The following is a 26,371-nucleotide window of genomic DNA, read 5'->3' as shown; positions in this document are numbered from 1 at the left end:
GACCTCGTAAGGTTCTCGAGGAACAACAAAACGAGCAGGAGAGCAAGAAGCCGCCGCCGCCGTTGCTGGAAGTTGCAGAAAATCCACCGGAGAAGAAAATTAAAGGCACTGTGGATGAAGCGGCGCTGGGTTCCATGATAGAAGGTTCGAAAGAAGAAGAACCCAAAACAGGGGATGGTTCGAGAAGCAGAGGAAGGCGAAAGAACAAACCCAGAAAAAGTAGCTAATGGGTAAACAAAAATCAAAAAACAATTTGATGGGTTTTTTCTTTTTTTCTTTTTGGAATTTGGGAATCTGAAAAACCTGAAGAAAAATCTCTGGGTTTCGTTTCTTTGATTTTTGTGGGTAAATTGTATTGTTGTTGTATTTGATTGGATTAGGTTAAAAGAAATGAAATTTGGATTGGAAACTTCACTTTCAAATTCATGTTCAATTGCTTTTCCTTTCGTCCAAATCTTTGTATTTACTTTCTCTTCAAGATTTCATGTTTCTTTTTCACACTGAAACCAGAAAAAACAAAGATTGTTCTAACATCATTTTATTTTTTTGTTAGTGGTTCATCCAATCAAACTCTAGTGTTGCTGTTTCTTGAGATTGATTGATTGGGAATCAAAAAGGAAGACATGGAGAAGAGTGGGCTTAGTTGAATTTTTATAAACACTATTGATTTTGTATTATCTAATAAATTGCTTAACTTTCAATTTGTCAAAAACTTTTCAAATTAGTGGCCAATTAGATGAGCTAATCTTTCAAGTTTACAATAAGTAATGAATTAGATATAAATTTGAATTGTTTTTTTTTCTTTTTGTAGACATTTAAATATGTAAAAAAAATCATAACAATGGTTACTTAGGTAGATAGAATCTAAGTAATAAACTTGTTAATTTGTTTATAAAATAATAAATTGTAACTTCTTCTTTAAAATTGATACAAGTATTTGGATGTTCACGTACTTTTACAATATTTTTATTATCGTAAAATTAAGATCGACATTATCATTAATATCAAAAATTTAAATCTTAAATCAAAAGGCTTATTAAATGTAAACTTGACTATATAATATTTGTGGAAGTTTAGTTACCTAATTTTTAAAAATTTAGATACCAAATTAGGGTAAAATCTTAATTTTTTAATATTAAACTTGTAATTTACCCTAAACTATTTGAAAAGTTGCATCTATGAAGAGAGAATGGATAGAGCTCAATTGAGCAAAAAAGTATGTAAGTTGAAAATAATTAAAATAAAATAAATAAAGATATTTACCGTTTGAAAAAATGTCAAATAATATGAGATTATTAAACGATGTCTAAGTTAAATTAAGACCAATAATAATAGTTTAGAATTGATTAATGAATACGATCTTGAATATATAAGTGAATACAACTATTTTAATTTTAATATATGCATGAAAAATCTTTCATATAAATTTGTAGCGTTTGTATACGATATAAAAAGATACATATATTTCATAATTGAGTTTTATAACTTAGTAGTTTTGAAATTATTTTTAAATTTAAGCAAAATCTAAAAATCCCAAAAATAGTTATATACTGATTGGATTCAATACATTTATAGATTAAATAAATACTTAATTTTAAAAAATGAATTAAACGTGAAATTGAGTAGAGGAATATAGAAATATGATTAAGTTGAGTGGGAATATGGTTTTATTATTTATGTTTTTAGTTTTGATTATTGTGTTTAATGTATGGGTGGTAAAGGTTGAAATATCATTATAAAGTGATTTGATAATAAATCCTCACAATCTTGTCCAACCGACCTATATATAAAGGGCCATTAAATTAATACATATCCTTACTATATGATAAACCTTTTGGTCTCTAAAGTCAAATATTAGGCAATCCAAAATTGAAAATGAGCCTTCCAATTCATTTTTTGACTCAACAATTGACTACGAATTAACACGTGGCTATAAATAACATTCTTTCTATCAATTACATTATACGAGAATTTACAATATTCTCTTCATTATTGTCTATCATGAAACTATTCTTCATAGGAATCTTCACATTAGTTCATTTTAGAATCTTGGTATTGTGCTGATAGATTGAAAATCGAGTTGATCGAATCGAAGGTGGTTGATAGAAGATAAAGACAAGGTGTTGGTTTGGAGTCTTTTATAGTCGGTGTCATTTTAGTCGAGAAATTGACTCTGATCCACAAATCCTCTAACCTAATTTTACGAATATGATATGTTTAATATGCACACGATTTACACTATCAATTTTACTAAAAACGTAAGATTAGGAAAAGATAAATACAAAATTGGACCAATGACTTATCTTTTATTTTTTCGAAAATGTGACTTGTTTTTTATGTTTACTTGGCTGAGCATATAACAAAACAAATCTCGACAGTAAAAAAATTAGAGTAGACTGTCCTATTTTTTGTTTGCATATAACGGTCTTAGAATAAGTCTCACTATAATTCTTTACTCATACAAACTTTTTAGGGATAGATTCACGTCTTACTATAAACAAATAATGATTATACTTTTAGGGTGACTTTCAAAAAATAAAATTTAATAATTTTTAGAATATTTGTGTTTTTTACTAATAACAAATTTAAATTTACAATAAAAGTTGTAAATATTTTAATTAAATATAATTTGACTTGCTGGTCTTTTCGTTTGATTATTTTTTCAATTACCGAAACATATTTTAACTAAATATGAAACTATTTTTAAATATAACAAAATCAATCGAAAATAAGATTACGTAGTTACGGCAGCCCATGGGCTTTCCTGGATTACAAGGCTTCGTAACACGTGGGCCAATACAATTGACAACGGGCCTAACGCCGTGCCACGAACCGCGCTATGGTTCCGGTCATTGTCACCAACCTTTGAGCGTCAACGCTCTGTTCTTGCGCCAAAACGTACTTTTTGTTAATGGATAAGATCGATGTCTCCCATATTTTTCCCATCTTCTCTTCTCTTCTCTTTTCTGTCAGTTTTTACTTCTTGGGGTAATTTCCCATCACTTTCTTCAGAAAAACGGGTGGTTTTCGTTCTCACTTCCAACCCTCTCCACAAGCTTGTGGATAGTGATCCCGTTTTCATACTTTTTCCTGTAGACCCACCTCTATGCCTCAGCTTAATTTCGATTAATAATCATTTCTAAGCGTCAGAATTTCAATTGGGTAACGAGGGACCCGGTAATTTGTTTGTGTGGTGGGTGCTGCCTAATCGCTCTTGGGTTGGAATCAAAAGCTTTAATCGTGTAACTTTGAAAGCGATTTGAGGACACTCTTCGAACAAGCAGAAGGATTTCTATAGATATTAGTCTTTTTCGAGATTTTGATTGCTGGATTCTGACGTGTGAGTTTATTTTTCTACGTATTTATCCAACTGTGAAAGGGGGTTTTAATTTCTTTCTCTGTTTCTTATTTTTTAATTTTATTTTTTGGGTTCGATGTAATTCTGAAGCAATACACACCAAGGGTTTCTTGGCTGGTTCTATCTCGTGTGATGTGGGTTTGTTGGATTTGCTGGAGGCTGGCTGGTTCTTGGAGGAGACGATCAGTACAGAAATTTTGAGCCAAAACGTTTGTCAGGTTAGTAAGAAGTTCAATTTGATCAAATTTAGCCAATAAGAGATCTGGGTCTTTTCTTTTCCATTAGAACTATTTGGGATTAGTGAATTGGCAATATGTAAGTTCGTGGTTGGGTGGATTCGCTTTCTGCTAACGGCTTCTGTATTTCCAAATCTAAGGAGTTTCATCTGTAATTTCTTAGTTGATCTCTCTTTCAATTTGCTTACATCCAGAGGTCATAACTTATAAGTATACTACTGATGAAATTCGTTACGTAGTCTGTTTCTTATCCTCTTTGTTTGGATACTTGGATCTCATTCAACTGGTGTTGGTTGGGGTTGGTTTTGCCATTTGATTTGAGTTTGCCTGAATTAGAACTTCTTTTATTTTGATTTCGACTCCTCTTAATTTAAGAGTTTTCTATTCCTGAATTTTCTATTGATGAACTTGATTACCTGTCGTCGTGGATGCATGCATATGGTGCTCATCGTTTGGAATTGAGACTTTCTGTTTGTTTTTCTTTACTTAAAAGAAAAGATCAATTTTTTTCTTATTTTAATGGTATTAGCAATATGTATGTTTCAGGGTTGAATTGTGAGACGACCTAGATTTTGCCCTTTGATCTATTCTTGGACGATTGCTCTCATGTTGTTGCCACTTCGATAAATTTGAGCTCCTTTAACCATGGAGGGTGCTGTTGAGACACTACCAAAAGTTGAATCGATTGATAATGAACTTCAACTTGCAAGATTCTCACGTCACCAGCCTCGTGTTAAAGCCTACTCATCATCATGGCTTGATTTGAGAGTCTTCTATGTTAGGATCAGTAATTTCCAAGTAGACAACTTGACGCCCGAGTTCCTCACACTCAACCATATCCCTCTCAGCCACGACACCCTTTTTGAGGTCAATGGAGTTAGATGTAGTAGTCACTCTGAGGGGGTCTCTTCCTCCCTGAGGAGAGATAGGGCTGATAAGAAATCAGAAGAAGCTACGTTTGTGACCACTGATAATATAAGGTTGAGTGGAAGTGTAAAATTTGAAGTATATGACAAGGAAGATTTGATTCTTTCTGGGATTCTACAGATGTCAAATTGTAATGGTTTGTTAGGGGAATCGAAAGGCAATGCGAAGAAGTGGCACATGAGTTGCGAGTCGAAGTTGGGCGCTGGCTTCTTGAAGGGAAAGCATATGAATGGAGCTGAAACCTCTTCCCCAATAATCGAGGTTTATGTAGCTGGTAGCTTCTCCGGAAATCCTATCATCTTGACTAGAACTTTGCAGCTAAGCTCCCGAAAGAAGCAGAGTTGGAAATCCATGTTGGATGCCATACCAGAATCTGAGACACCTGAATCTAATGAAGATCAATTTCCAGAATATGATTTACAGGTACATTACTGATACTCTGAGGTTGGCCACTTGAGATTTCAATTCCCTGTTAGTTTGTTTACACAAATATTGCTCCGTTAACCTTCTCCAATTAGATTGATTTGTTTATGGCCAAGTTAAATTTATTAGCGAATGTCTACTGCAAACAAACCTACACACAAAAGTGTCTTAATTATATTCAATGCTTGATGATATCATCCAAATCAAATTCTAGGGTATGCACCTACTTGTTTATAAAGAAAATTCAGCCCTGATTTTCATCCAGTGTAGTTGGTAGCCTTTTCATTTTGAATCGATCATCATTTTCTGCCTAGTATAATGCTACGCCCTTTGGGTTTCAGCCCATATTCTTCTCTGCTAGCTAAATCTTTCTTGAGTTCAACTGTCATCTTAATTTGTAATCGACACCAAGTCTCAAATCTGCATAGCTTATCTGATTATGAGGTCGATTGCTCTAATGTAGTTTTGGCCTTCATACCCTCAAATATCCATTTACTTCTTGTAGGCCACAGAATATGCAAGATACAAACAGGAAATCGACAACGGTGACGACTACGACTACAACATGTATTGGAAAAGGAGAGAATATTTAGACAATGAAGATGGTGAACTCTCCTGGTTTAATGCAGGCGTGAGAGTTGGTGTTGGTATAGGGCTTGGTGTTTGTTTAGGAATTGGTGTGGGTGTTGGCTTGCTCGTCCGTACCTACCGAGCGACTACTCGAAACTTCTCGAGGCGGTTCGTTTGACAAATCCAACAGTTACTGAAGTTTTTTTTTTTCTCTTTTGTTTTTTGTAGAGGAGACTTATGTAGCTGAAATTTTGATTGTGGAAAACTTGTATGTTTAAAGAAAGTGATGGAGCATTACTTGTTTGTCCATAGAGAGAAACAATGAGATGATTAGATCATTTGTAAGCTTTGTAATGCCTTTGTCTGCATGTATAGTAGTGTGATTCTGTTGTAAGGAAACAGCAAAATGATAATTGAACTTTCTATTTTAATTATTCCTTTTTCTTTTCTTAATGCGAGGGGGAATTTGGATCCTTCAACCTTTTTTAACATTAAACAAATGTTAAAAGTAAGAATAAAATGTTTTAGAAATAAGTAGATTAGATCAAGCTTTTAGATTTTACTTTTTTTCCCTCAATAGCTCAATCACCTCAAATCTTTATTTTGTATTAAATTATTGTTTTCACAACTATTTTGAATTTTAGTTGGTTTGATTTCTCATAACAATTATTAAAATATATTTATCAAATCATTTGATTTTTTTAAGAAGAATAAAAAATTATAAACATTTTATACTATGTGTCCAAAAATAAAATCATCAAAGTAATTTAATTTTACCAAATAGTTGGTTGATTTTATCATTTATAAAAAGTACTCATAATAGTTATAATAATGTAATAGGTTGTATATTAAAAGAGAGGCTGTCTTAAATAAATAAAAAGCCATTGGAAATGTTTTATAATATACTAAAATAATTGAATAGATTTTTCTTTTACTCTAGAAAATAACACAACATTTCTATTTATAAAATTTAGTAAAATCTATCACATTTTCTATACCTCATTTTTTTACTGTATTTTATAAATAATTTTATTTTTTGGTGTGATATTTAAAACAATTTATCTTTTTTACCAAAACTAAATTTAGAATGAATATAAAACAATAATTAAAAATAAATATATTATTAGTATTTATTACGATGATAAATGATAAATTATTTGAGAATATTTACAAAATATAACAAAAAAATAAATTCTATTAATAATAAATTTTTATTCATTATAATTAAAAATAATCGGTCTTTTAGTATAGAAATTAAAATGGTTGGGTTGATGAATTATCTTATGATTTATTACTTGATTTAACAAATATTAATCATGAAGTAATCATAAAATCCGTTGTCGTCCAGCGGTTAGGATATCTGGCTTTCACCCAGGAGACCCGGGTTCGATTCCCGGCAACGGAACTTTTACTCTTTTTATATTTCACTTGCTTATGCCCTAATGGGTCAAAGGCCACGCGCGCTCTTTCCACGTGACTACACACCGCCGATCTCACGTGGCATTTCCGACCCGAAGCCCACAGACCTCCACTCGTCACTTCCCATGGTTTCGCTCTTCAGAAATTAAAATAAGAAAAGCTTCTGCTTTTGCAATTCACATCGCCGTATTCTCTTCATCTCTCTCAGGTGATTTCAACTCTCTCCATCTCTTGGAATTCCACCTCGGAATCGAACCTAATGTTTGTTTCCTCTTTTTTCTGTATTCGTCGTATATCTTTACATATTCCAATCCTCTTTTCTTCTTTCTTCTTTCTTCTTTTTCTTTTTCCGAATAAGAATCTTTCCCTATCTATGCTACATCAATGTCTTCATTTCTCTACTGCTTTTTCATCTTCAAAATTTTTCTGAACAAGTTTGGTTTTCTGAATGTTATGCTCTTTTTTTTTTGGGTCGTTTTGGTATTTGATTGTTCTGTATGTTGTCAAATCTTGTGAGAACTTTCAACTGAAGGAAAACAAATCTTGACTTTCAATTAATAATTTTTGCAGGTGATTTCTGATTGAAATGGCTTCTTTAATATCTGACACCGATGCATGGAAGAATCTGAAGGTACTTGGATTGGTTGGAGTGAAGTTGAATTTACGCTTCTTATGTGGTATCGTAATGCTGAAGATTATCTTGGCTGCAGGCTCATGTTGAGGACATTAACAAGACCCATCTGCGTGATTTGATGAGCGATGCTGCCAGATGCAATTCCTTGATGGTGTAGGATGACATCTTTTGGTTCTATATAATTGTGCTTGATATGTTTTAATTTGATAACACGTTTCGTTGATGAATTATAATGCTAACTTTATGTCAGTGAGTATGATGGGATTTTGTTGGATTATTCACGACAAAGGGCCACCTCTGACACCATTGGAAAGCTCTTCAAATTGGCAGAGGTGAGTTTTGGTCACTGTTATTACTGTGTTGTGGAAGTTGTTGTTCTCTGATATGTTTTGCCCTTTCGTCCAATCCAGGCGGCAAATCTCAAGGAAAAAATTAATCGGATGTACAATGGGGAACATGTAAGTGAGGTTTTCTTATCATTTCCAGTTCGTGTGAAAATTTTTGTGCAATCAATAGTAAAGATCTAGCCCAGTAGTCTTCTTTTATTCAGGAAGCAAATGTTGGCATTTTATGTATTTCTGAATGAAAAAGTTGTTAAGCTCGTCTCTTCCTTGTTCAAGAGCATCTAAAATCTGCATTATTAAGACTTTAACGTTGCAAAAATAGAAGATGACTGTTCTTTCTATCCTCGGCTTTTGTGGCTTATAGATAAACAGCACAGAAAATAGGGCAGTCCTGCATGTTGCTCTTCGTGCACCTAGAGATGCAACGATACAAAGTAACGGAAAGAATGTTGTGCCTGATGTTTGGAACGTTCTTGATAAGATTCAGGATTTCTCTGAGAAAGTTCGCAATGGTTCTTGGGTAAATCTCTGCTCTTTATTATTCATTGGCTCCAATACCCTTTGCACTTCTAATACTTTACAAGTTTGGTAGGTTGGAGCCACAGGAAAACCTCTGAAGGACGTTGTTGCTATTGGCATTGGTGGCAGCTTCTTGGGGCCTCTGTTTGTACACACTGCACTTCAAACAGGTTGAGAGAAAATTGCTTCTTCTTGTCTATTTTTATTATTGTAGACCGTTGTGTAGAGTTATCTCTAAAGTCAAGACTCATTCAATTAGTTTCTTTGAGTAGAACCATCTCCTAAGGCTTTACTGATTTGTAGCTTATTTTCAATGTTATTTTCAGATCCAGAGGCTATTAAATCTGCAGAAGGACGTCAATTACGTTTGTAAGTACTCTGTTGCACTTTCTTTGTCAATGATACAATGAAGTAATCTACTTTGGAGAACCTGAGATTTCGTCTCATTGGAGAAGTTGTAAAAGGAGCAGGAATATTCAGAAACTACAATTCAGCTATTCATTAGATGAATTACAGATTTAAGATTTGTGGTTCTGCATTTTCACCATTTTGCGCTACTGGGAAATGGGAATCAGGCTGACAGAGTTCATCATTTTCTGTGCTATGTTTACAGTCTTGCTAATGTGGATCCCATTGATGTGGCGAAAAATATCACTGGTTTAAACCCTGAAACTACTTTGGGTAGGTTCTTTATTCATCAAGAGCATTGTCATTCAAACTTCCACTCTTCATAAACCACAGTTACCTTTTTTATTTGTTTTTGCTGATTGAATATGTTTACAGTTGTGGTGGTTTCAAAGACTTTTACCACTGCTGAAACTATGTTAAATGCCCGGACACTAAGGGAGTGGATTTCTGCAGCTCTTGGGTTAGTAATCATCTACAATATTATTGTTAATGTCATTTTGGTATCACTACTTCATACAGGCATTGCATTATATTTGTTTTGTAAATAGATTTGAGAGGTTGACATAGAAAAGGTAATGAGTTAAGAGATAGCTAACTTTATAGAAGGTTGACCAACTTAAGTAAACAATTAATTACCTAAGAGAGCTTAAAACTAACCCATGTAACTAACAAAAGTAACCCTAGAGTGAGAGAAAATAAAAAAGAATGTAAAAATCACTAAGTTATGCCAAGATGAGTTCATCCATCTATTTGAGTTTATTGGATGCTCACTCATTATTTCTTACCACAGTTTTAAGATGTAAAAAATTGGAGAGATTTTTTTTGTGCTTGTTCGTTGAGTCTACTTCTAAATTGTTGTTTGTTGACTGTCAAGTCATGTTTTTGTGCTTGTTTCAGTCTACCTAAATGTTTGGGAATTTTTCATATTGTTGAGTCAAGTGTTTTTGTGTTTCATCAAGTCTTGTGCTAAACTGTTTGGGGAGTCATGTCGTTGAGTCTCGTGCATATAATTTGGTTTTCTTCCATCAGTTATTGGCTATATTAAAGATGAGAATTAATCATTTTTCATGTCATTTATTCGTCAATTATTCACAAATACCTATTCATTTTGGTGTATTTTTAAATGGTTTTGTACATATGGCAAATTGTGACAGAATTTATTTTCCCTGATTTCATGGGGATAGATGTACCATTTTGTTATTTCTCACGGACAAAGGCTGGATTATGACATGTTTTCTTCAATTCCAGGCCTTCAGCTGTTGCAAAGCATATGGTAGCAGTTAGCACAAACCTCCCGGTATCTTTCTGATCCTTAAGTATTTTTGTTGTGGCTCCTCCATTTGTGTGCTTATCCTTACCTCCAGTCTGTGCATTAAAAAAATTTAAGTTTTCAGCCTAGCTAACTTCAATCAAACTAAAATTTGCTGTTGTAGCTTGTAGAGAAGTTTGGAATTGATCCTAATAATGCCTTTGCATTCTGGGACTGGGTTGGTGGACGGTACAGTGGTAAACATTTTCGCTCATTGAAAATTCTTCTGTGTATGCTTATGTTTGCTATCTCAGACATCACAACGAAACAGTTAAAATGTGAAGTTCAATTGCAGTTTGCAGTGCTGTAGGAGTGTTGCCTTTGTCTCTTCAATATGGCTTCGCTGTTGTTGAAAAGTATGGTCCCTTACTATTCTAACATATAGTTTTACCTCTCGCTATCTCAACATGGTTAGTTTGAGAATTAATTTGATTTGGATTTTTCCCTCAAGTAATCTGATGTATCAGTACCTGTGTGTGTAAGATCAATTGCTTACTTCAATTTTAGTTACAAAAGTTGAATCTACAATGAAAGATAACAAAAGAAAAATTAAATCTCTTGAACTTCTTTTGAAATTTAGTGTACCAGTTGCTTAAGTCGAGTAATAAGATTAACAAAAAATATATTAATTTCTGATCTAAAAAGATAAATATATTATATTAATGTTTTTCAAGTTTGAGATGTCTTAGATGATGCATTTCTTACCTACAGATTCTTGAAGGGAGCTTCCAGCATTGACCAGCATTTCTATTCCTCTCCTTTTGAGAAAAATATTCCAGTAAGTCTGTGTGAAGCTAAACAAAGTAGTTAACGTTTTGCCACTGATAAGTTTCCCTCTGTTTTCCTGGTTCTTCTCTCTTTCTTTTAATTTTGGATGTATTTCTTTCTGTGTATTTGTTCAGAAGCTGTACATTTTCTTGTCTATATTATTTCTTAACATTTTAACCATATTGTAATTTCTTTAGGTGCTTTTGGGATTGTTGAGCGTATGGAATGTTTCTTTTCTTGGGCATGCTGCAAGAGTAAGTTTTAGCAAATTTGTTTTGTGGGTTTGCGAGAATATACTCTCTTGTGAATGTCAGTTTTCTCTCATTCTTTGTCAATTCTAATGACGTCTATTACTTCCCAGGCCATCTTACCTTATTCCCAGGCTTTGGAGAAGTTTGCTCCACACATTCAGCAGGCATGCAGCTAAACTCTTATTTGAGTAACTTTTTCCCCACCGATAAATTCTAAAGGCTTATTCCACTGTACTCTAGGTTAGCATGGAGAGTAATGGCAAGGGTGTTTCAATTGATGGGGTTCCACTCCCTTTTGAGGCTGGAGAAATCGACTTTGGGGAACCTGGAACAAACGGCCAACACAGTTTTTACCAACTAATTCACCAAGTATGTATGGATATTTAGATTGTGCTTAAGTATGTATGTATGGATCTTGTTTTACAGTAAATGCTACTTTATGACCAGGAAGATTGTAAGTTCTGTTAGTTATTGCTATAAATTGATTGCTATATCTGAACTAGTTTTTTTATTCAATTCCAGGGGCGTGTTATTCCTTGTGATTTTATTGGTGTTGTAAAGAGCCAGCAACCCGTTTACTTAAAAGGTATTTGAGACCTATTTTAGTTTCGATCGTAAAAAAGCCCGAATGAGTCTTTCTTATTGCAAATTATAATTTTCCATTTGTCACATAGGTGAGGTCGTGAGTAATCATGATGAACTCATGTCGAACTTCTTTGCACAGCCCGATGCCCTAGCCTATGGGAAGGTCAGTTTTTACACTCTTCTTTGAAAACTCTGAAAACGAACCATCTTCCATCGTTACAATAATATGCATCCTTTATTTCTCCCTCCCCTGTTTGTGGAAATTGAGGTGTGATAACTTACCATGCTCTTCCAAAACATCCAACATCTTTTATAGACTCCAGAGCAATTGCATAAGGAGAATGTTCCAGAGCATCTTATTTCCCACAAGGTAACACTTCGATCTTTACTGCTATCTATCATTTTGTATTGGATTCAACAACCTAACTCTATTCCTTCTCTTCAGACATTTTCTGGAAATCGCCCTTCTCTAAGCATTCTTCTTCCGTCATTAAATGCTTACAACATTGGTCAGGTATCTCGTCCGTTTCAAAATACCCTATTTTAAAGTTTTTTTACTCAACCTACTTGCGCCTTTTGTGCCATGACTAATCATATTTAAACCACAGTTGCTAGCAATCTATGAACATAGAATTGCTGTAGAAGGATTTGTTTGGGGCATCAATTCCTTTGACCAGTGGGGAGTTGAATTGGGCAAGGTATGCTTTTCCATGGTCATAACTCTTCACCCTCGCTTTTCTTTTTCCCTTCGTGATGGCTTAGGTTGCATGGGTTTTATCAGTATTAATATATGTTTTGCCATGTGCGAATGCAGTCGCTTGCTACCCAGGTTAGGAAACAGCTCAGTGCATCTAGAACAAAGGGAGAACCAATTGAAGGCTTTAACCACAGTACAACAACATTGTTGAAAAGATATTTAGAGGTATGATTGATCATCCATCAAACTGGTGGTGGAGTCGGCATCTCTTCAATGTTCATAATTAGAATTGCTCTTAATGCATATCTTATGATTTTGTTGGTATCTTATTTTGCAGGCGAGTTCAGATGTACCATCTGATCTCCCTACTCTTCTACCCAGAATTTAACTGCTGCTGATGACCAAGAATTTTGATATTGGATGACATAAACTTAATCATATATTTTCCTACTACTTTAAATGTATTGATGAAGTTCATGCTGAGTAGCTTATCCTTAAATTATGCACAACTTTTAATAAGCACAAATTTTCTACATTATACAATGTGTACTATTGCAGAGCCCACCATGATGGGGAACAGTTGCATTTGCCAGGCCTTGAAATGAAATAAATTGTTTAGAACATTTGATTGCTCAACTTCAGTTGTTATATACCCTTCAATCTTTATGTTTATATCTGAAAACTTGACCATTCATTGATTGAAATGGCTACAATACAAAGTTCTTTTTCCTGACAATCATATATATGTTAAACAAAAAGTTTGATATGGTTTTTGAGATACAAAATGGGAAAAAGAACCGAAAATCTGCCATTTCTAAGGAGGAGATTTCTCAAACACCTGTGGAGCCAAAGCCACCTTCACCTCGGAGAGTGGAATCCAAATCCTCGACCTCTATCACCTCCGGCGTCACAATTTTCTCAAGAATCATCTGAGCGATCCTGTCGCCCGCTTTCACCTCAAAATCCACATCGGAGTGATTGAACAGTATCACTCCCACCGGGCCTCTGTAATCAGCATCAATAACACCAGCACCAACATCGATCGCATGCTTCAAAGCCAAACCAGAACGAGGCGCTGGCAAATACCCAAAAATGCTTTAGTATCAACCTCCAAAAAACAACAAATAAGCAGGAAAGAAGGTAAGTTCTTTAGAAACTTAGAAACTTAGATGAGAAGAAATACCGATCCGAGCGTAAGTTCCTTTCGGAATCGCAATGCTCAAGTCAGTTGGAACCAGAACTTTTCCTCGAGCGGGAACCTTCGTCTCTATTGCACTGTATAAACGTACAAAAGAATCAAGCAAACGAATTCATGAAGATAGACATAAACAGTCTCAGATGACTCACCTGGAAAGGTCGTAACCAGCGGAGAGAGCGGATGCTCGCGATGGCAACACGGCTTTCTCAGACAGCTTTTTTACTCTAAGACGCATCGATGACTTGGTAACATCTTCAGATTCACCATTCTCGTGAGTAAGCTTTTGTACCTTGGGCGACCGCACCGATACCTGAACTTCTGAAGTGCCGTTTTGCGCCATCGTTAGAGTTTGAGAGAAATGGGAATCGTACCTGAAATTGATGAAGTTGGATTTCGAATTGGAAGGAGATAAATGAGGATTATATAGAGGAAGACGAGAGAGAAATGCTCCATTGTCGACAATGGCGCCAATATTTCCCGCCATTTTGCGTCACGATCGTCGTAGACACGGTCAGTGACCGAACCAAGTAGACCGGTTTACAATGCTTTTGAACCGGCCAACCCGAATCTGCTCGGTCTCGTTTATATTTTGGAGATTCAAGGAGGAGCGCGAAGAAGAAGGTGAAGGGGGCGATGGGCGGCTGCACATTCACTTAACCCTCTACTCTAGGGTTTTCTTTTGTATAATGGGCTTTCAACAAAATTGGACTGCTGACTTGCTTTTTTTTAACAAAGCTCTACCTAACTTGTGGGTGTTTTTTTTTCCAGTTCTTTCAGTCAAAGAAATAGAGAAGAAAACACCGAACGGATTGGTCTAATCCATTGGTTTGGACCCACAGTTAAACCCTAAAGTCGAGGTATTTGAATCGTCGTTCATCTTTAACTCTAGAGCTAATTAAACCCATTGTTTTGGTTGGTAGATTGGTTTTTGCTTTATTCTTTAAACATGCAATATGAGAGATGTGTATGGATTGATTTTTCACGCATTTAGTTTTGAAACAAATCATTTTATACAAAATTTAATATGTTTGAGAATCGACTAAAGTACATATTAAAAAATTCGTAGTTTATTTGAAACAACTTTTATTGGGAAAAAATTAAGATGTTTTTTGAATGTTCTTTCTTTATCTATATCTCTAGTCAATCCAACCATACAAACTTATTAGCTCTCAAGTGTTGCCCTTCTCAAATTATTGAATTGCGTTTTAAGACTTTTTTATTTTTTTGCTCTATATCTTATAAGAGTTGGGAGAGGAATCGAGATTCAAATCTATTTTTGTATTTCTCTTTAATCTTTATTGGAGATATAGAATAACCTACTGAAATTTATGTTCGAGTACTACAGTTGGTTTTTAGTTCATTTTTGTATTGTACTTTTATAAAATGTTCATTTTAAGTTCCATCATTTCAACTTTAGTTAAGGATTTATAGTCTTCCAAATATGGACCATAACAATGAAAATGAATGAACTCAAATAACAAGTACAAATATTAAAATGTCATACTATTCTACTAGAATAAACTAATAGTTAGAGATATTTTCATTGTGTTTGTTGTTCAAATTTAAACGTGTATTTTTTAAATCGGTTAAAGTTTGGACGTGCATTTTAAAATCAAACTATGATTTTATATCTAAAACTGCGAATAAGAGTATTTCTTAACTCAATTTAAAGTATATAAATGAATTTTTAAACATTTGAAAGTTTAAATGTATTCTCGTTGCATAATACAATATTCAATAACATATATGGACAAATGTGTGAAATATGTTTTCATCCAATCTTTTAGCTATTGTGTCGCTCTCTTGTATAGCTAACATGTGTACTTGTGTGTTGTCATCGCCTCATTAGTCAAATCAACATGTCACGATGATGTACTGAGCAAAAATGTTTGTAAATAATTGTTGTGAATACAATTTTATTATGACGTGTGATGTAACGAAATAATTGAACCTTTAACTTTGAGGTTGATAGTAATACCACGATAATATGTTCATTTAGAATTGAAAATACACTTTTAAAGTGTATACAAACGAAATAAAATGACTTGAACATTTAATCAATCAACGGTTTAGTATATGATGTTTATGCGTGAATGGTACGCATATAAGAAACAATAGGTAAAATATAGAAAGAAAAAGTCAAGTAGTGCATGTGATAAATTAAAAAAGAAAAAAAAAAACCAAATAACTTTATTCACATATTACAACCATCAGCATCTTCGCTCGTCGAAACAACACATCAAGTAAAACATGACCGTTGAAGTTTACAAATGATAAAAAAATCAAACAAGCGTTGATATATTGGATACCACGAGTTGTTGTATATTCACACTAGGACAGATGAAAGAACATGTTTACAATGATAACAACAATGTTAATAATAACTTCATTTGTGTCTAAATTACATTCACTTTACTCAAAACCAATCAATTTAAACCTACAATCCTTCCACTAGTTCACGTGAACTCCACGTGCAAGTTTTATTTGAACTCACAAACTCACACTTTCTTAGACTAATGCATGCATGTTACGCTATTATGTACGTTACAACAATACATAGAATAAATGATGGTAGTAAGACAAATTTCATAAAACAAAATTTAAAGATGGTATATTGCAAATTTAAACAAACTCCTAATATTTAACCGTCTTAAGTTGACCGAATGATACATTATGGTAAGTGAAAGAAGCATGTGAAAATCAACAAAATTTAGGTAAAATATTAAAAGAAAAGATCACGAATTGAATCATTTTGTTAACATTTAATATACGGTGGTTCTTACGTGTCCGTTACGATTGAACTCATAAACTCGTAAACTCACACCCATTGGTATTGATACATAAACGCGTGGAAGTCACGCTCCCACACGAAGTGAAAGAGCAAAAAAGGATGAGAGGGAGAGGGAGAGGAAGAGGGACACGATCATAAGAAGAAGGATTAAATCAGTCGTGGGACGACGTGTCGTTTTTACTTAAACCTAACGCCGTTTTGAAACTTCTCTGTTTATCTATTGTATCTCGTTTTATATATTCTCACCGTAACCCCATCTCTCGACATCGTTCTAAGCGCAATCATCAACCGAAGCTAAAGAAAGAAAAGGGTTTTCGTTGTTCTATCTATCCCGCTCTCTCTCTCTCTTTATCTCTCTCTGCAACTCTACCAGATCATCCATGGCCGGCCGCTTCGACTTTGGTTCTCGTCCCAATCTCTCTGTTTCCAGTCCTCTCCATGCTGCCAATGGTATTTATTCTTTATCTTTTTTTCTACTCACTTTAAGTTCCTACACTCTTTTTCTTTTCATCCCCTTTTTGATCGTTATTCTTGGGGTTTTGTACTGTTTAGTTTTAACCTAGCTGAGGGTTTTTCTACGCCTGGATGTTCTTGGTTTAATCTTGCTGTGTGGGTGTGACATCGTCTGACTGCGCTGATGTTTATCGCTCTTGGAGTTAGGGTTTTTGGGGTATTTCGATAATGGGTCTCGAATTATTGGGTTGCATTCTTAATTTGGCTCGTGGGGTTTCTTTTTGTTTTGCTGGAAAATGAACGAACGAGTTTGAATGCCATCGGCCATTTTAATTTCGAGGTTTGGCTAATGTGTGCCCTGGTCATTTCATCTTTCTCTCTCTGTATATTTTTTCTTCTTCTTCTTTTTGAGGTTAAGTCTCCGAGCATTGCTTGAGTTAAATTTATTTGTTTTGAAGTTGAAAGGTACTGCCTTTCTAAAGCTACTTGACAATACACGATGAGCGCAAATTGTGAGTTAATATCAGTCACTTGGTATTCAGATGAGAACCTTAATTTATTTTACAATTATCCAATCCTGATGGTGCGCGTTTTCTGAAGGATCTGAATTTTTTGTCTCTTCTTGCTATCCTTACCACTTGAATTGCAGCAGTCAAACGCTCGACTGAATGTGAATATTGGCGTTCTTCGATTTTTATGGATGTTTTGTAGAATTTTAAAACTGAAACATCTGTGATGATGGCATATTGAAGCCTACTAACGTCATTTTGGGATTACTATTAGTCTAAACCAAGGTTTTCAAATGACATTTTGCAGCCATTAAATACTTCTGTCTTGCACTTTGATGTGTTTTTTCTTTCTTTTTACGTGGTGAACTTAGTTTTGGAATTTATATATTTGAGTAGTGTTGCATATGACTCTATTTGAATGATTTTCAATTATTGTTTCACAGCTGGAGTTTATCAGAATGGTGAGTACTAACCTACCTGAACTCCAACGTTTGATACATTATGCTACTGTTAGACCATTGGCTGGCCCGTTTTACTCGTTAAAATTTGTTTTTAAGATTGTGAGAAATGATTTTGACGAATGGGTTTTGTTTCTACAACTATTTCTATTTCCTGGAAGCCACGTTACATGGTCATTGGACTAGTTTAAAGTTCAAGTCTTTTACAGTCTTTCAAAATTAAATGTCATGACTATTTCTGTTTAGTAATCACGGACGTAATGTTGCAGGGTTTCTCATCTCTAATATTTTTATGCAGATGTTCAGGGATCTGAAAATCCAATTCCTCTTTCACCACAGTGGCTTCTGCCTAAGCCAGGGGAGAGTAAGCATGGAATTGGAACTGGGGTGTGTTATCTGAACTCAGACCTTATGATTTATCTATGCCACCTTATGTTTGTGATACTTGACTACAGGGGACATTTGAGTTTTCAGTTTTATATTGAAACAGCTGTAATATTTTAACTGTAGGGTCGTTCTCTATAATTCCCAACAATATTTCTTGTTCTTATTAAAATTTTATATTAAATGTAGGAAAACCATTTCAGTCATCAACCTGCTTATGGGAATCGCATGGACATGATGAAGGGATCTGAGAATTATGAGGATATGAATGACACACAAAAGAAGAAAGAAGTGTTTAGGCCATCCCTGACTGATTCCGAAACTGGTAGGCGTGACCGTTGGCATGATGAAGAAAGAGAAAATAATTCTTCAATGCGTAAAGATCGTTGGAGGGATGGTGAGAAAGAAATGGGTGACAGTCGCAAGATGGATCGTTGGAATGAAGACTCATCCACAAGAGTCTTTAGGGAATCTCGTCGAGGCCCATCAGAACGCTGGTCTGATTCAAATAATCGGGATAATGTTCATTATGATCAACGGCGTGAGAGCAAATGGAATACACGATGGGGCCCTGATGATAAGGAAACTGAAGGCTTTCGTGAGAAGCGAGTGGACTCTGGAAGAGATGGTGATTTGCATCTTGACAAAAATTTCTCTCATGTGTCCAATTACGGGAAAAATGACAGAGATGGAGATCATTATCGCCCATGGAGGTCTAGTTCCGCTCAGGGTCGAGGTAAGGGAGAGCTGCCTCATCATCAAACCCAAACTCCAAGCAAACAAGTCCCTGCATTTTCCCATCGTGGACGTGCAGACAACACGCCTCCTACCTTCTCTTTAGGTCGTGGAATCATCAGTTCTGGTGTAAATCCTACCAATAGTATATATTCATCTCCCAATTATCTTGGAGCTTCTTCCGAGAAATCTGGAAGAGAGCCTTACTACTACAAATATAGCAGGACAAAGTTGCTTGATGTTTTCAGGACTACCAATTTGACATCACAGCAAACTTTAAAAGATGTATTTGTGCCTGTGCCTACTCTTACACTGGATGAACCTTTGGAGCCTCTTGCTCTTTGTGCTCCCACTACGGAAGAAATGGTAAAATACCATTATCTACTGTCATGTTATGTTTGCATTTTAGTTGTTTAAATGACTATGTTTTCCTTTTTCTGTTTTAGACTTTTCTGAAGGGGATTGATAAAGGGGAAATTGTTAGTAGTGGTGCACCTCAGGTGTCAAAGGATGGGCGAAACTCATCAGAATTTATGCAAGCAAGGCGAACAAAACTTGGTGTTTCACCTTCCCTAGGTTTGAAATGCTTTCCTTTAGTTGTTTGATTTTGGTGCTTGGTGTATGAATAAAAAAAGATTAGAGGGGAATTCACTACTTTGGACCCTGTTTTGTGAGCAGGCAGTAGAGAAGATTTACCCCATGGGTTTGACGACTACAACGATGATAAAGATGACAGCACCACTAAACTTGGTCACACAAACTATTCAGAGGTCTCTACTGAGAGGCAGGTGCCTTATCACAGGCCACAGTCAAAAAATGAAGCCATTCAGGAGCAGATGGGACATACTAGTGGCACATTCAAATCTGAAGGTAAGTTACACCTTAACTGGAGGGTAAATAAAGTTCAGAAGTTTACTCTTGCTATTTGCTACCTATTTTTTGATTGATGTGGGCAGAAATGCTTTTAGTATTCTTTTAATTCTCTTAGTTAATGTTAGATCATATAATATTAAATTTACCTTAATCCGTCAAATTAAGCGTTTGGGTCAACTGGTTATTTAAGACGGTATTAGAAGAGGGTCTGAAGTTGTTGGGTTCGAACTCCTACAATATATGCACCTCCAATTAATATTGATTTCCACTTGTTGGGCCTTCTACATGTTTCAAGCTTACAAGTGTATAAGTGTTAGATAAAATAATATTAAATTTACCTTCACCCGTCAATTAAAGCTTTTCGGTGATTTTAGAGTTGAAGTTCTAATTTATCATATTGTTTTAGATCCACAGTAGGATAGATCTTAAGAAAAGAAGAGAAAAGAAAAAGAAGATAAAATATAAGAAATGGCTGGAAAATTTGTGACATTTAACTTTTAAATGCTCTGTCTTGCCTTTGTTTTTTTTCTTCAAATTTGTAGGTTTTTCCTGATACATTTGTTTCAGTCATGGATTGTTATCCTTGTTTTTCAAATTCAATTTTTTGCATGGACTGTTTGCTCTTTTATCTCTGAAGATGTCTACTGCGGCTGTATGTATGCAGCTTTCAGAGAAGATGACAATGCTCTGAGAAAAACAGATGAGGTGCCCGGCAATAGGGAATCGAGTGTTAAGGGGGGTACCAATATTCATCCTAGCAGCACGTGGGATGCCTCATCACTTGAGCAACCCCTGAATACATCCTTACCTGATTGGAGAGACAATCCTAATAATATCATTAGCTCAGGAACTCCCGACAAGGGTTGGGTGCAGTCTTCAAAGAATCTTAATGATGGATGGGGAAGTAACGCAACTAATCCATCTTATGCGAAGGATAATTCTAAATGGCAGACCGCGGAGGAATCTATCCTTAGAAGGCAGCTTTCAGGGATTTTAGACAAGGAACAACTATCGCGGAAAACAGTTCAACCTGCTGCAGAGGATTTGCAACTTCATTATATTGATCCTTCTGGGGCAATTCAGGGCCCATTTGGTGGGGCTGACATTATTCAATGGTTTGAGGGTGGGTATTTTGGCTTGGATTTACCTGTCCGTCCGACAAATGCACCAAGTGACTTGCCATTTTCAGCACTTGGTGATGTTATGCCTCATTTACGATCTAAAGCCAAGCCACCACCAGGATTTAGTGGACCGAAGCAGAATGAATTTGCAGATTCATTAGGTAACCCTAGTTTTGGTAGCTTGGGGAAGCTTCATACTGGGTTGAATGAAATAGATACTTTGAGGAATGAGACAAGGCATAAACATGGCTCAACGGTGGAAGCTGAAAACAGATTTTTGGAGTCACTTATGTCTGGAAATATAGGTTCTTCACCTCTCGAGAAGAGTGCCTTTTCTGAAGGTTTGTTTTTATTTGTGAATTGGAAAATTGTTCTCTTTTTCCTTTAAAGTTTTTTTGCATTGTTAAAATTCTTGTTATACTATTACAGTTATATCTAAATTGATACCGATGCTTATTGTGTAGGTGTGCCAGGATATTTTGGAAATAATCCTAATAGTCTGTCTTCCTTGGGAATAGACAATGGAAATAACCTTTTCCTGTTGGCCAAAAGAATGGAACTTGAACGGCAAAGGTCTTTGTCCAACCCTTATGCATTTTGGCCTGGAATAGATGCTACATCCAAGGTATCTAAGCCGGATATAGGCCTAGATGATCCAATTCAGCAGGCCAAACTCTTGTCTTCAATCATAGACCATTCTCGTCAAACTTCTCATTCTCAAAGTCCAGACATGTCAGCCATTCTACAAGGCTTATCTGACAAAGCACCTCCTGGCATTAATGAGGTTGCAGGGTGGTCAAAATTTTCTCATGCTCCCGACCCTCTCCAAAGTAAACTTGACTTGCACCATGATCTTAACTTACCTTCGCAGGCACCTTTTGGTTTCCAACAACAGAGATTGCAACCACAGCCGTCCTTGACAAATTTACTTGCCCAAGCTACTGATAATCCTACCTTAACTCCAGATAAGTTTCTTCCGTCCAGCTTATCTCAAGATCCACAACTGATAAGTAAATTGCAACAGCAGCATTTGTTACAGTTGCATTCTCAAGTGCCTTTCTCTGCACAGCAAATGTCATTGTTAGACAAACTTTTATTACTTAAGCAGCAGCAGAAACAAGAAGAGCAACAACAGTTATTACAGCAACAACAGTTGCTCTCGCAGGTTCTATCAGAGCATCAGTCACGTCAGCATCTTATCGATCCATCTTTTGGACAGTTACAAGGTGCTCCTATACCTATTGGAAATGCATCTGCTGATCCATCTCAAGTTCAGCAACCACGAGAGAAATTTCAAATTGGTTCACAGAAGCCCTTAAATGTCGTAACGGATCGTGCGATTCCCTTTGGAAATATGGCTTTGCAAGTCACCCAGGGAGCCAGTTACAACGTTAATTCTGAAGATCCTTCCCTTGCTCTTCCACATCAAATGTTTGGAAATGTTCAGCAGAAGGGTTGGACTCCTGGTCTCCCAGAGCAGCTTACTGATACTCGTTCAAAAGATATGTTACCTGGATCTATAGTTGGTGAGGTCTCACTTTTTCCTGGGCTGACTAGCAAACCAAGCGAGGATGTGAGTCATGTACAGAAGTCATCTGATAGCCACACTATTCAAGCTTTGGAGCAGATAGGAGAGGATGTACCAAGGTTGGATGCAACTGCCACATCTCTTGCATCTGATGTCATGGTAGAACCTCTTCCTCTCAAGACTGCTGATATATCAGTTGCTCTACAACCAGCAGAAGTTCATGATATTGAAGTTTCCATTCCCGATAGTGTACCTGTTCTGAAGGTTCAAGAAGCTAGTATGCCTGTGCAAAAACTTGAAAGGGGTGGATGCAAAGATGATACCACCTTGGAGACAGAACTGAAAAATATTGAAGTACAGGAACCTAAAAAGCCTTCTGATAAAAAAACCAAGAAGCAAAAATCTTCTAAGTCACTTTCCTCAGACCAGGCCAAGGACTCTAAGAATTCTGCTATTCAGCAGTCAAAGCAATCAAAAAGTGGGAAATCAGAAAATGATTTGAAATTGAAGGCAGATAATATCATGGGAAAATCAAGTGATCTGGCTTCCTCTCCTCGGAAAATCAGAGATGGGGATGATGGCAAAATTTCCGTTGTAGACCATCAGCCAATTCAAAGCTCTGCCTCTGCTATGAATACCTGGAGCGATGGTGATACTGTTCAAGTAAAGGATGATGCCAGACTAGTTGGGTCCGATTCTGTCCTTAACTCACAGACTCAATCTGCCCAAAGAGCTTGGAAAGTTGCTTCGAGTTTCAAGCCAAAGTCGTTATTGGAAATTCAGGAGGAAGAGCAGAAAAGGGCACATACAGAAACGGCTGTATCAGAGATTTCCACTTCTATCACCTCTATGAGTTTATCAACTCCTTGGGCTGGGATTGTGAGCAGTTCAGACCCTAAAGCTTCCAAAGAAATTCATAAAGATTCTGTGATTTCAGAATCAAGTGAGAAACATGAAAATTTATTGATTTCAAAGATTAGAAGGAGCCAATTGCATGATCTACTGGCAGAAGACAATATGGAAAAGTCTGGTGCAAGTGATGTTCGTGTTTCTGACTCTGTACAGATTGCTTCTTCTCCTCGTGTTTTGGCCACACAGGCAGAACCCATGGATGACAATTTTATTGAGGCAAAAGACACCAAAAAGAGCCGCAAGAAGTCTGCCAAGGCTAAGGGTGTTGGTTCCAAGCCCTCCGCTCCAGTCCCTTCTGGCGATGTGCCTGTTGGTTCAAGTCCTAATGAGAAAGGGAAAATCTCCCGCCAAACCCAGCAGGAGAAGGAAGCAATGCCAGCCATTCCTTCTGGGCCTTCTTTTGGTGACTTTGTCCTCTGGAAGGGAGAAGTTGCTAACGTGGCCCCATCTCCAGCATGGTCCTCCAGTGACTCTGGGAAGGTCCCCAAACCCACTTCTTTGAGGGATATCCAGAAGGAGCAGGGAAGAAAAACCTCTGCTGCTCAGCATTCTCATCAAATCCCCACTCCCCAAAAGGGACAACCTAGTCAGGTTGGTCGCAGCAGCAGCACTAGTACTCCTTCCTGGGCTCTCTCTGCTTCTTCTCCATCAAAGGCTGCATCATCCCCCCTTCAGAATGTTCCTACTCAGTCAAATCATGGAGGAGACGATGACTTATTTTGGGGCCCCATTGAGTCAAAGAAAGAAAATCAGCAGTACGGTTTTTCTTGATTAACCCACCTTTACTTTATCAGCGTCCATGCTACTAATGGGTCAATGGCATATTATTGCTACTTTTCCTTTTAATATTGTAGTCCATGCAGTTTGAACTCCCCTTTTGTTTCCCACCTCTTCTGGGTCGGTTATAATTTGTGTATATTTGGTAGCACTGTGGATTTTTGTCTTTTGTAACTGCCATTGCTGCAATATAATCTTGGTAATCAAGGGGAACAAATCCATGTTTTTGTTTTCAGGGTTGATGTTCGTCTCGTGAGCAACAACTGGGGAAATAGGAATGCTCCTGCAAAAGCAGCTTCAACTGGGGTGTTAAGTCGCCAAAAATCATCTGGTGGCAAAGCTGACTATCTTTCATCCTCGCCGGCACAGTCATCTCAGAAAGGCAAACAAGATCCAGTTACCAAGCATTCAGGTTAGCTTTTTAGGGTCCTTATTTCCTTGGAAGGGTTTGGATATTTTCCTATTTACTTTTTCTTGCCAAAAGCCTCTTTGGCTCATGTACTAATTAAGTTTTTCCTCACCTTGTAGAAGCTATGGGCTTCCGAGATTGGTGTGAGAGTGAATGTGAAAGGCTCATTGGGATAAAAGGTATCTTTTTCTTGGTTGAAGAGACATTTTGCTCGTGGATGCAAGTCCAATGTGAATGCTTGATTGTTTCGTAGCTTTGAAAAAATGTAAATGTCCTATGTTGTGTGGATGGTTATAGTTTGCACAATGTTTTCGATATTTGACATATATGCAATTTTCTTACTCTGAAGTGTTAGATAACTTCGGTTGAACTGTCATTCTTCTTATTATATATAAGTGAATGATTAAAATTGCACCTTTTGAGCATATAAATACTTGATCGTGTTAAAATCTGGAAATATTTAAATATATTTAGTTTAATATGTCTTCATTGGTCCGATGTCTATTTTTTCTGAAATTATTTGTCTCCAATTTATGTTTAAACAAGAAAATAATTTAGATTGGCCTCTTTAAATTTTATACATAAATATTTTGGGGTTATTAAAAACTGTCCTATTACTATCTTTTATTAATGGAGTGCGATCTTTTTGCCTGTTATAGACACAAGTTTCTTGGAATTCTGCTTGAAGCAGTCGAGATCTGAGGCAGAGCTTTATTTAATAGAGAACCTTGGATCATATGATCCTGACCACGACTTCATCGATCAATTCCTAAATTACAAGGATTTGCTCCCAGCAGATGTTCTTGAAATTGCATTTCAAAGTCGCAACGACAGGAAGGTATCGGCTGTTGCTTCTCGAGAAGTAAATTCAGGCAATGCTGGTGGTGATCTGGACCCTGATGTCCCTGTTGGCCGGGATGGGTCTGCAAAGAGTGGAGGAAAGAAGAAAGGAAAGAAAGGGAAGAAGGTTAATCCATCAGTTTTGGGTTTCAATGTAGTTAGTAACCGAATCATGATGGGCGAGATTCAGACTGTTGAAGATTAGGAAAGAGAGCGGCTTTGGAGCCAAATGTAAATACGTGACATCCAACTTTTTTGTAAATGGATTTTTTTGTACCTCAAACACCCCAAAAGAACATCACAGAGATGCAGCAGCAGTGACTATTTTTGTCTGTCTGCTGGACGATTTTGACAATTAACTGTCCTGTCTTCCTAGGTTTGTTGTTATTGGGTCTGTTACAAACATTTTTGAGCTGGATTTAACCTAACCGAGGTAATTTATTCTTGTGTTTCACTTCCTTTTGTTTTTGGTCTTCTTTCTGGAGATGGGAATTCATCGGCATTTCGCAGTATAGTTTTCTCATGCCTTACTGGCCCCACGAGCTATCAACAACTGCAAAAATGATGATGTTGAGCTCTTGATGTTTCAGCATGCAGGTTCAATTCTTCAACGTTTTAGTTTATTGTTTAATTTGTGAGCTTGGCTGGTGCTGCTTCATTTTATTGACTGGCATCATTAGATGCCCGTTTGTAGTGTTCTGTTAATTGGGTCAATAACAGTAGAGTTAGAAATGGTGTCCCATGGGGCTGTTAGCAAAAAGGCCGTAGTTGATGTTGTTTGTTGTGTAGGGGACTGCCTAATTCTACCTGTTATTAAAGAAAAAGGTCACATGTGAGTTTTCTAAGTTTCGTAAAGAGCCTTTCTTAGTGTAGGAAAAGGGCATCCAGAGCCTGTCGCAGATTTGAATTGTTTGGGAGTAATTCTAGAATATCAC

At 36.3% G+C, this 26,371-nt stretch overlaps 4 protein-coding genes and 1 non-coding gene across 10 annotated transcripts; 4 read left to right on the top strand and 1 right to left on the bottom strand.

Annotated features, from left to right (window-relative positions):
- Positions 1-2,919: 2,919 nt before the first annotated feature.
- LOC101217701 (uncharacterized protein At1g01500) lies at positions 2,920-5,948 on the top strand. Of its 2 annotated transcripts, XM_004152652.3 has the most exons (4): positions 2,920-3,340; positions 3,449-3,576; positions 4,141-4,944; positions 5,450-5,948. In XM_004152652.3, exons 3-4 carry the CDS (start codon positions 4,240-4,242, stop codon positions 5,690-5,692), a joined length of 948 nt encoding a protein of 315 aa, XP_004152700.1. In that variant the 5' UTR covers positions 2,920-3,340; positions 3,449-3,576; positions 4,141-4,239; the 3' UTR covers positions 5,693-5,948. The 2 variants fall into 2 exon arrangements, with proteins under 2 accessions (XP_004152700.1, XP_011649619.1); XM_011651317.2 differs by having other exon boundaries at positions 2,920-3,576.
- An 899-nt stretch (positions 5,949-6,847) lies between these two features.
- Positions 6,848-6,919, top strand: TRNAE-UUC. Its single transcript has one exon. It is a non-coding gene; the product is annotated as a tRNA-Glu (tRNA).
- A 71-nt stretch (positions 6,920-6,990) lies between these two features.
- LOC101217944 (glucose-6-phosphate isomerase, cytosolic) lies at positions 6,991-13,084 on the top strand. 3 transcript variants are annotated; one of them, XM_004152653.3, is made up of 24 exons: positions 6,991-7,141; positions 7,504-7,564; positions 7,644-7,720; positions 7,818-7,899; positions 7,978-8,025; positions 8,276-8,431; positions 8,504-8,600; positions 8,757-8,799; positions 9,044-9,111; positions 9,214-9,298; positions 10,087-10,135; positions 10,272-10,344; positions 10,443-10,503; positions 10,859-10,925; positions 11,113-11,169; positions 11,277-11,330; positions 11,407-11,535; positions 11,689-11,752; positions 11,841-11,914; positions 12,068-12,121; positions 12,197-12,265; positions 12,360-12,449; positions 12,566-12,673; positions 12,786-13,084. In XM_004152653.3, exons 2-24 carry the CDS (start codon positions 7,520-7,522, stop codon positions 12,834-12,836), a joined length of 1,701 nt encoding a protein of 566 aa, XP_004152701.1. In that variant the 5' UTR covers positions 6,991-7,141; positions 7,504-7,519; the 3' UTR covers positions 12,837-13,084. The 3 variants fall into 3 exon arrangements, with proteins under 3 accessions (XP_004152701.1, XP_011649618.1, XP_031736995.1); XM_011651316.2 differs by having other exon boundaries at positions 7,141-7,194; XM_031881135.1 differs by lacking the exon at positions 6,991-7,141 and adding an exon at positions 7,362-7,428.
- A 14-nt stretch (positions 13,085-13,098) lies between these two features.
- LOC101218654 (deoxyuridine 5'-triphosphate nucleotidohydrolase) lies at positions 13,099-14,267 on the bottom strand. Its single transcript, XM_004152656.3, has 3 exons — positions 13,796-14,267; positions 13,632-13,723; positions 13,099-13,523 (listed from the first exon to the last, which is right to left on the bottom strand). The coding sequence occupies exons 1-3, from the start codon at positions 14,128-14,130 to the stop codon at positions 13,279-13,281; spliced, it is 672 nt and encodes a 223-aa protein (XP_004152704.1). The 5' UTR covers positions 14,131-14,267; the 3' UTR covers positions 13,099-13,278.
- Positions 14,268-16,693: 2,426 nt separating this feature from the next.
- Positions 16,694-25,895, top strand: LOC101216765 (protein ESSENTIAL FOR POTEXVIRUS ACCUMULATION 1). Of its 3 annotated transcripts, none has more exons than XM_031880811.1 (10): positions 16,694-16,887; positions 18,156-18,244; positions 18,431-19,342; positions 19,423-19,552; positions 19,655-19,846; positions 20,514-21,311; positions 21,444-24,165; positions 24,424-24,599; positions 24,716-24,775; positions 25,256-25,895. In XM_031880811.1, exons 1-10 carry the CDS (start codon positions 16,818-16,820, stop codon positions 25,639-25,641), a joined length of 5,535 nt encoding a protein of 1,844 aa, XP_031736671.1. In that variant the 5' UTR covers positions 16,694-16,817; the 3' UTR covers positions 25,642-25,895. The 3 variants fall into 3 exon arrangements, with proteins under 3 accessions (XP_031736671.1, XP_011649614.1, XP_011649615.1); XM_011651312.2 differs by having other exon boundaries at positions 21,435-24,165; XM_011651313.2 differs by lacking the exon at positions 18,156-18,244 and having other exon boundaries at positions 16,702-16,887; positions 21,435-24,165.
- Positions 25,896-26,371: the final 476 nt, after the last annotated feature.

This window comes from Cucumis sativus, chromosome 2 (genome assembly GCF_000004075.3).
Source record: "Cucumis sativus cultivar 9930 chromosome 2, Cucumber_9930_V3, whole genome shotgun sequence".
Taxonomy (NCBI): domain Eukaryota; kingdom Viridiplantae; phylum Streptophyta; class Magnoliopsida; order Cucurbitales; family Cucurbitaceae; genus Cucumis; species Cucumis sativus.
This window is presented reverse-complemented; position numbering and strand designations above follow the sequence as displayed.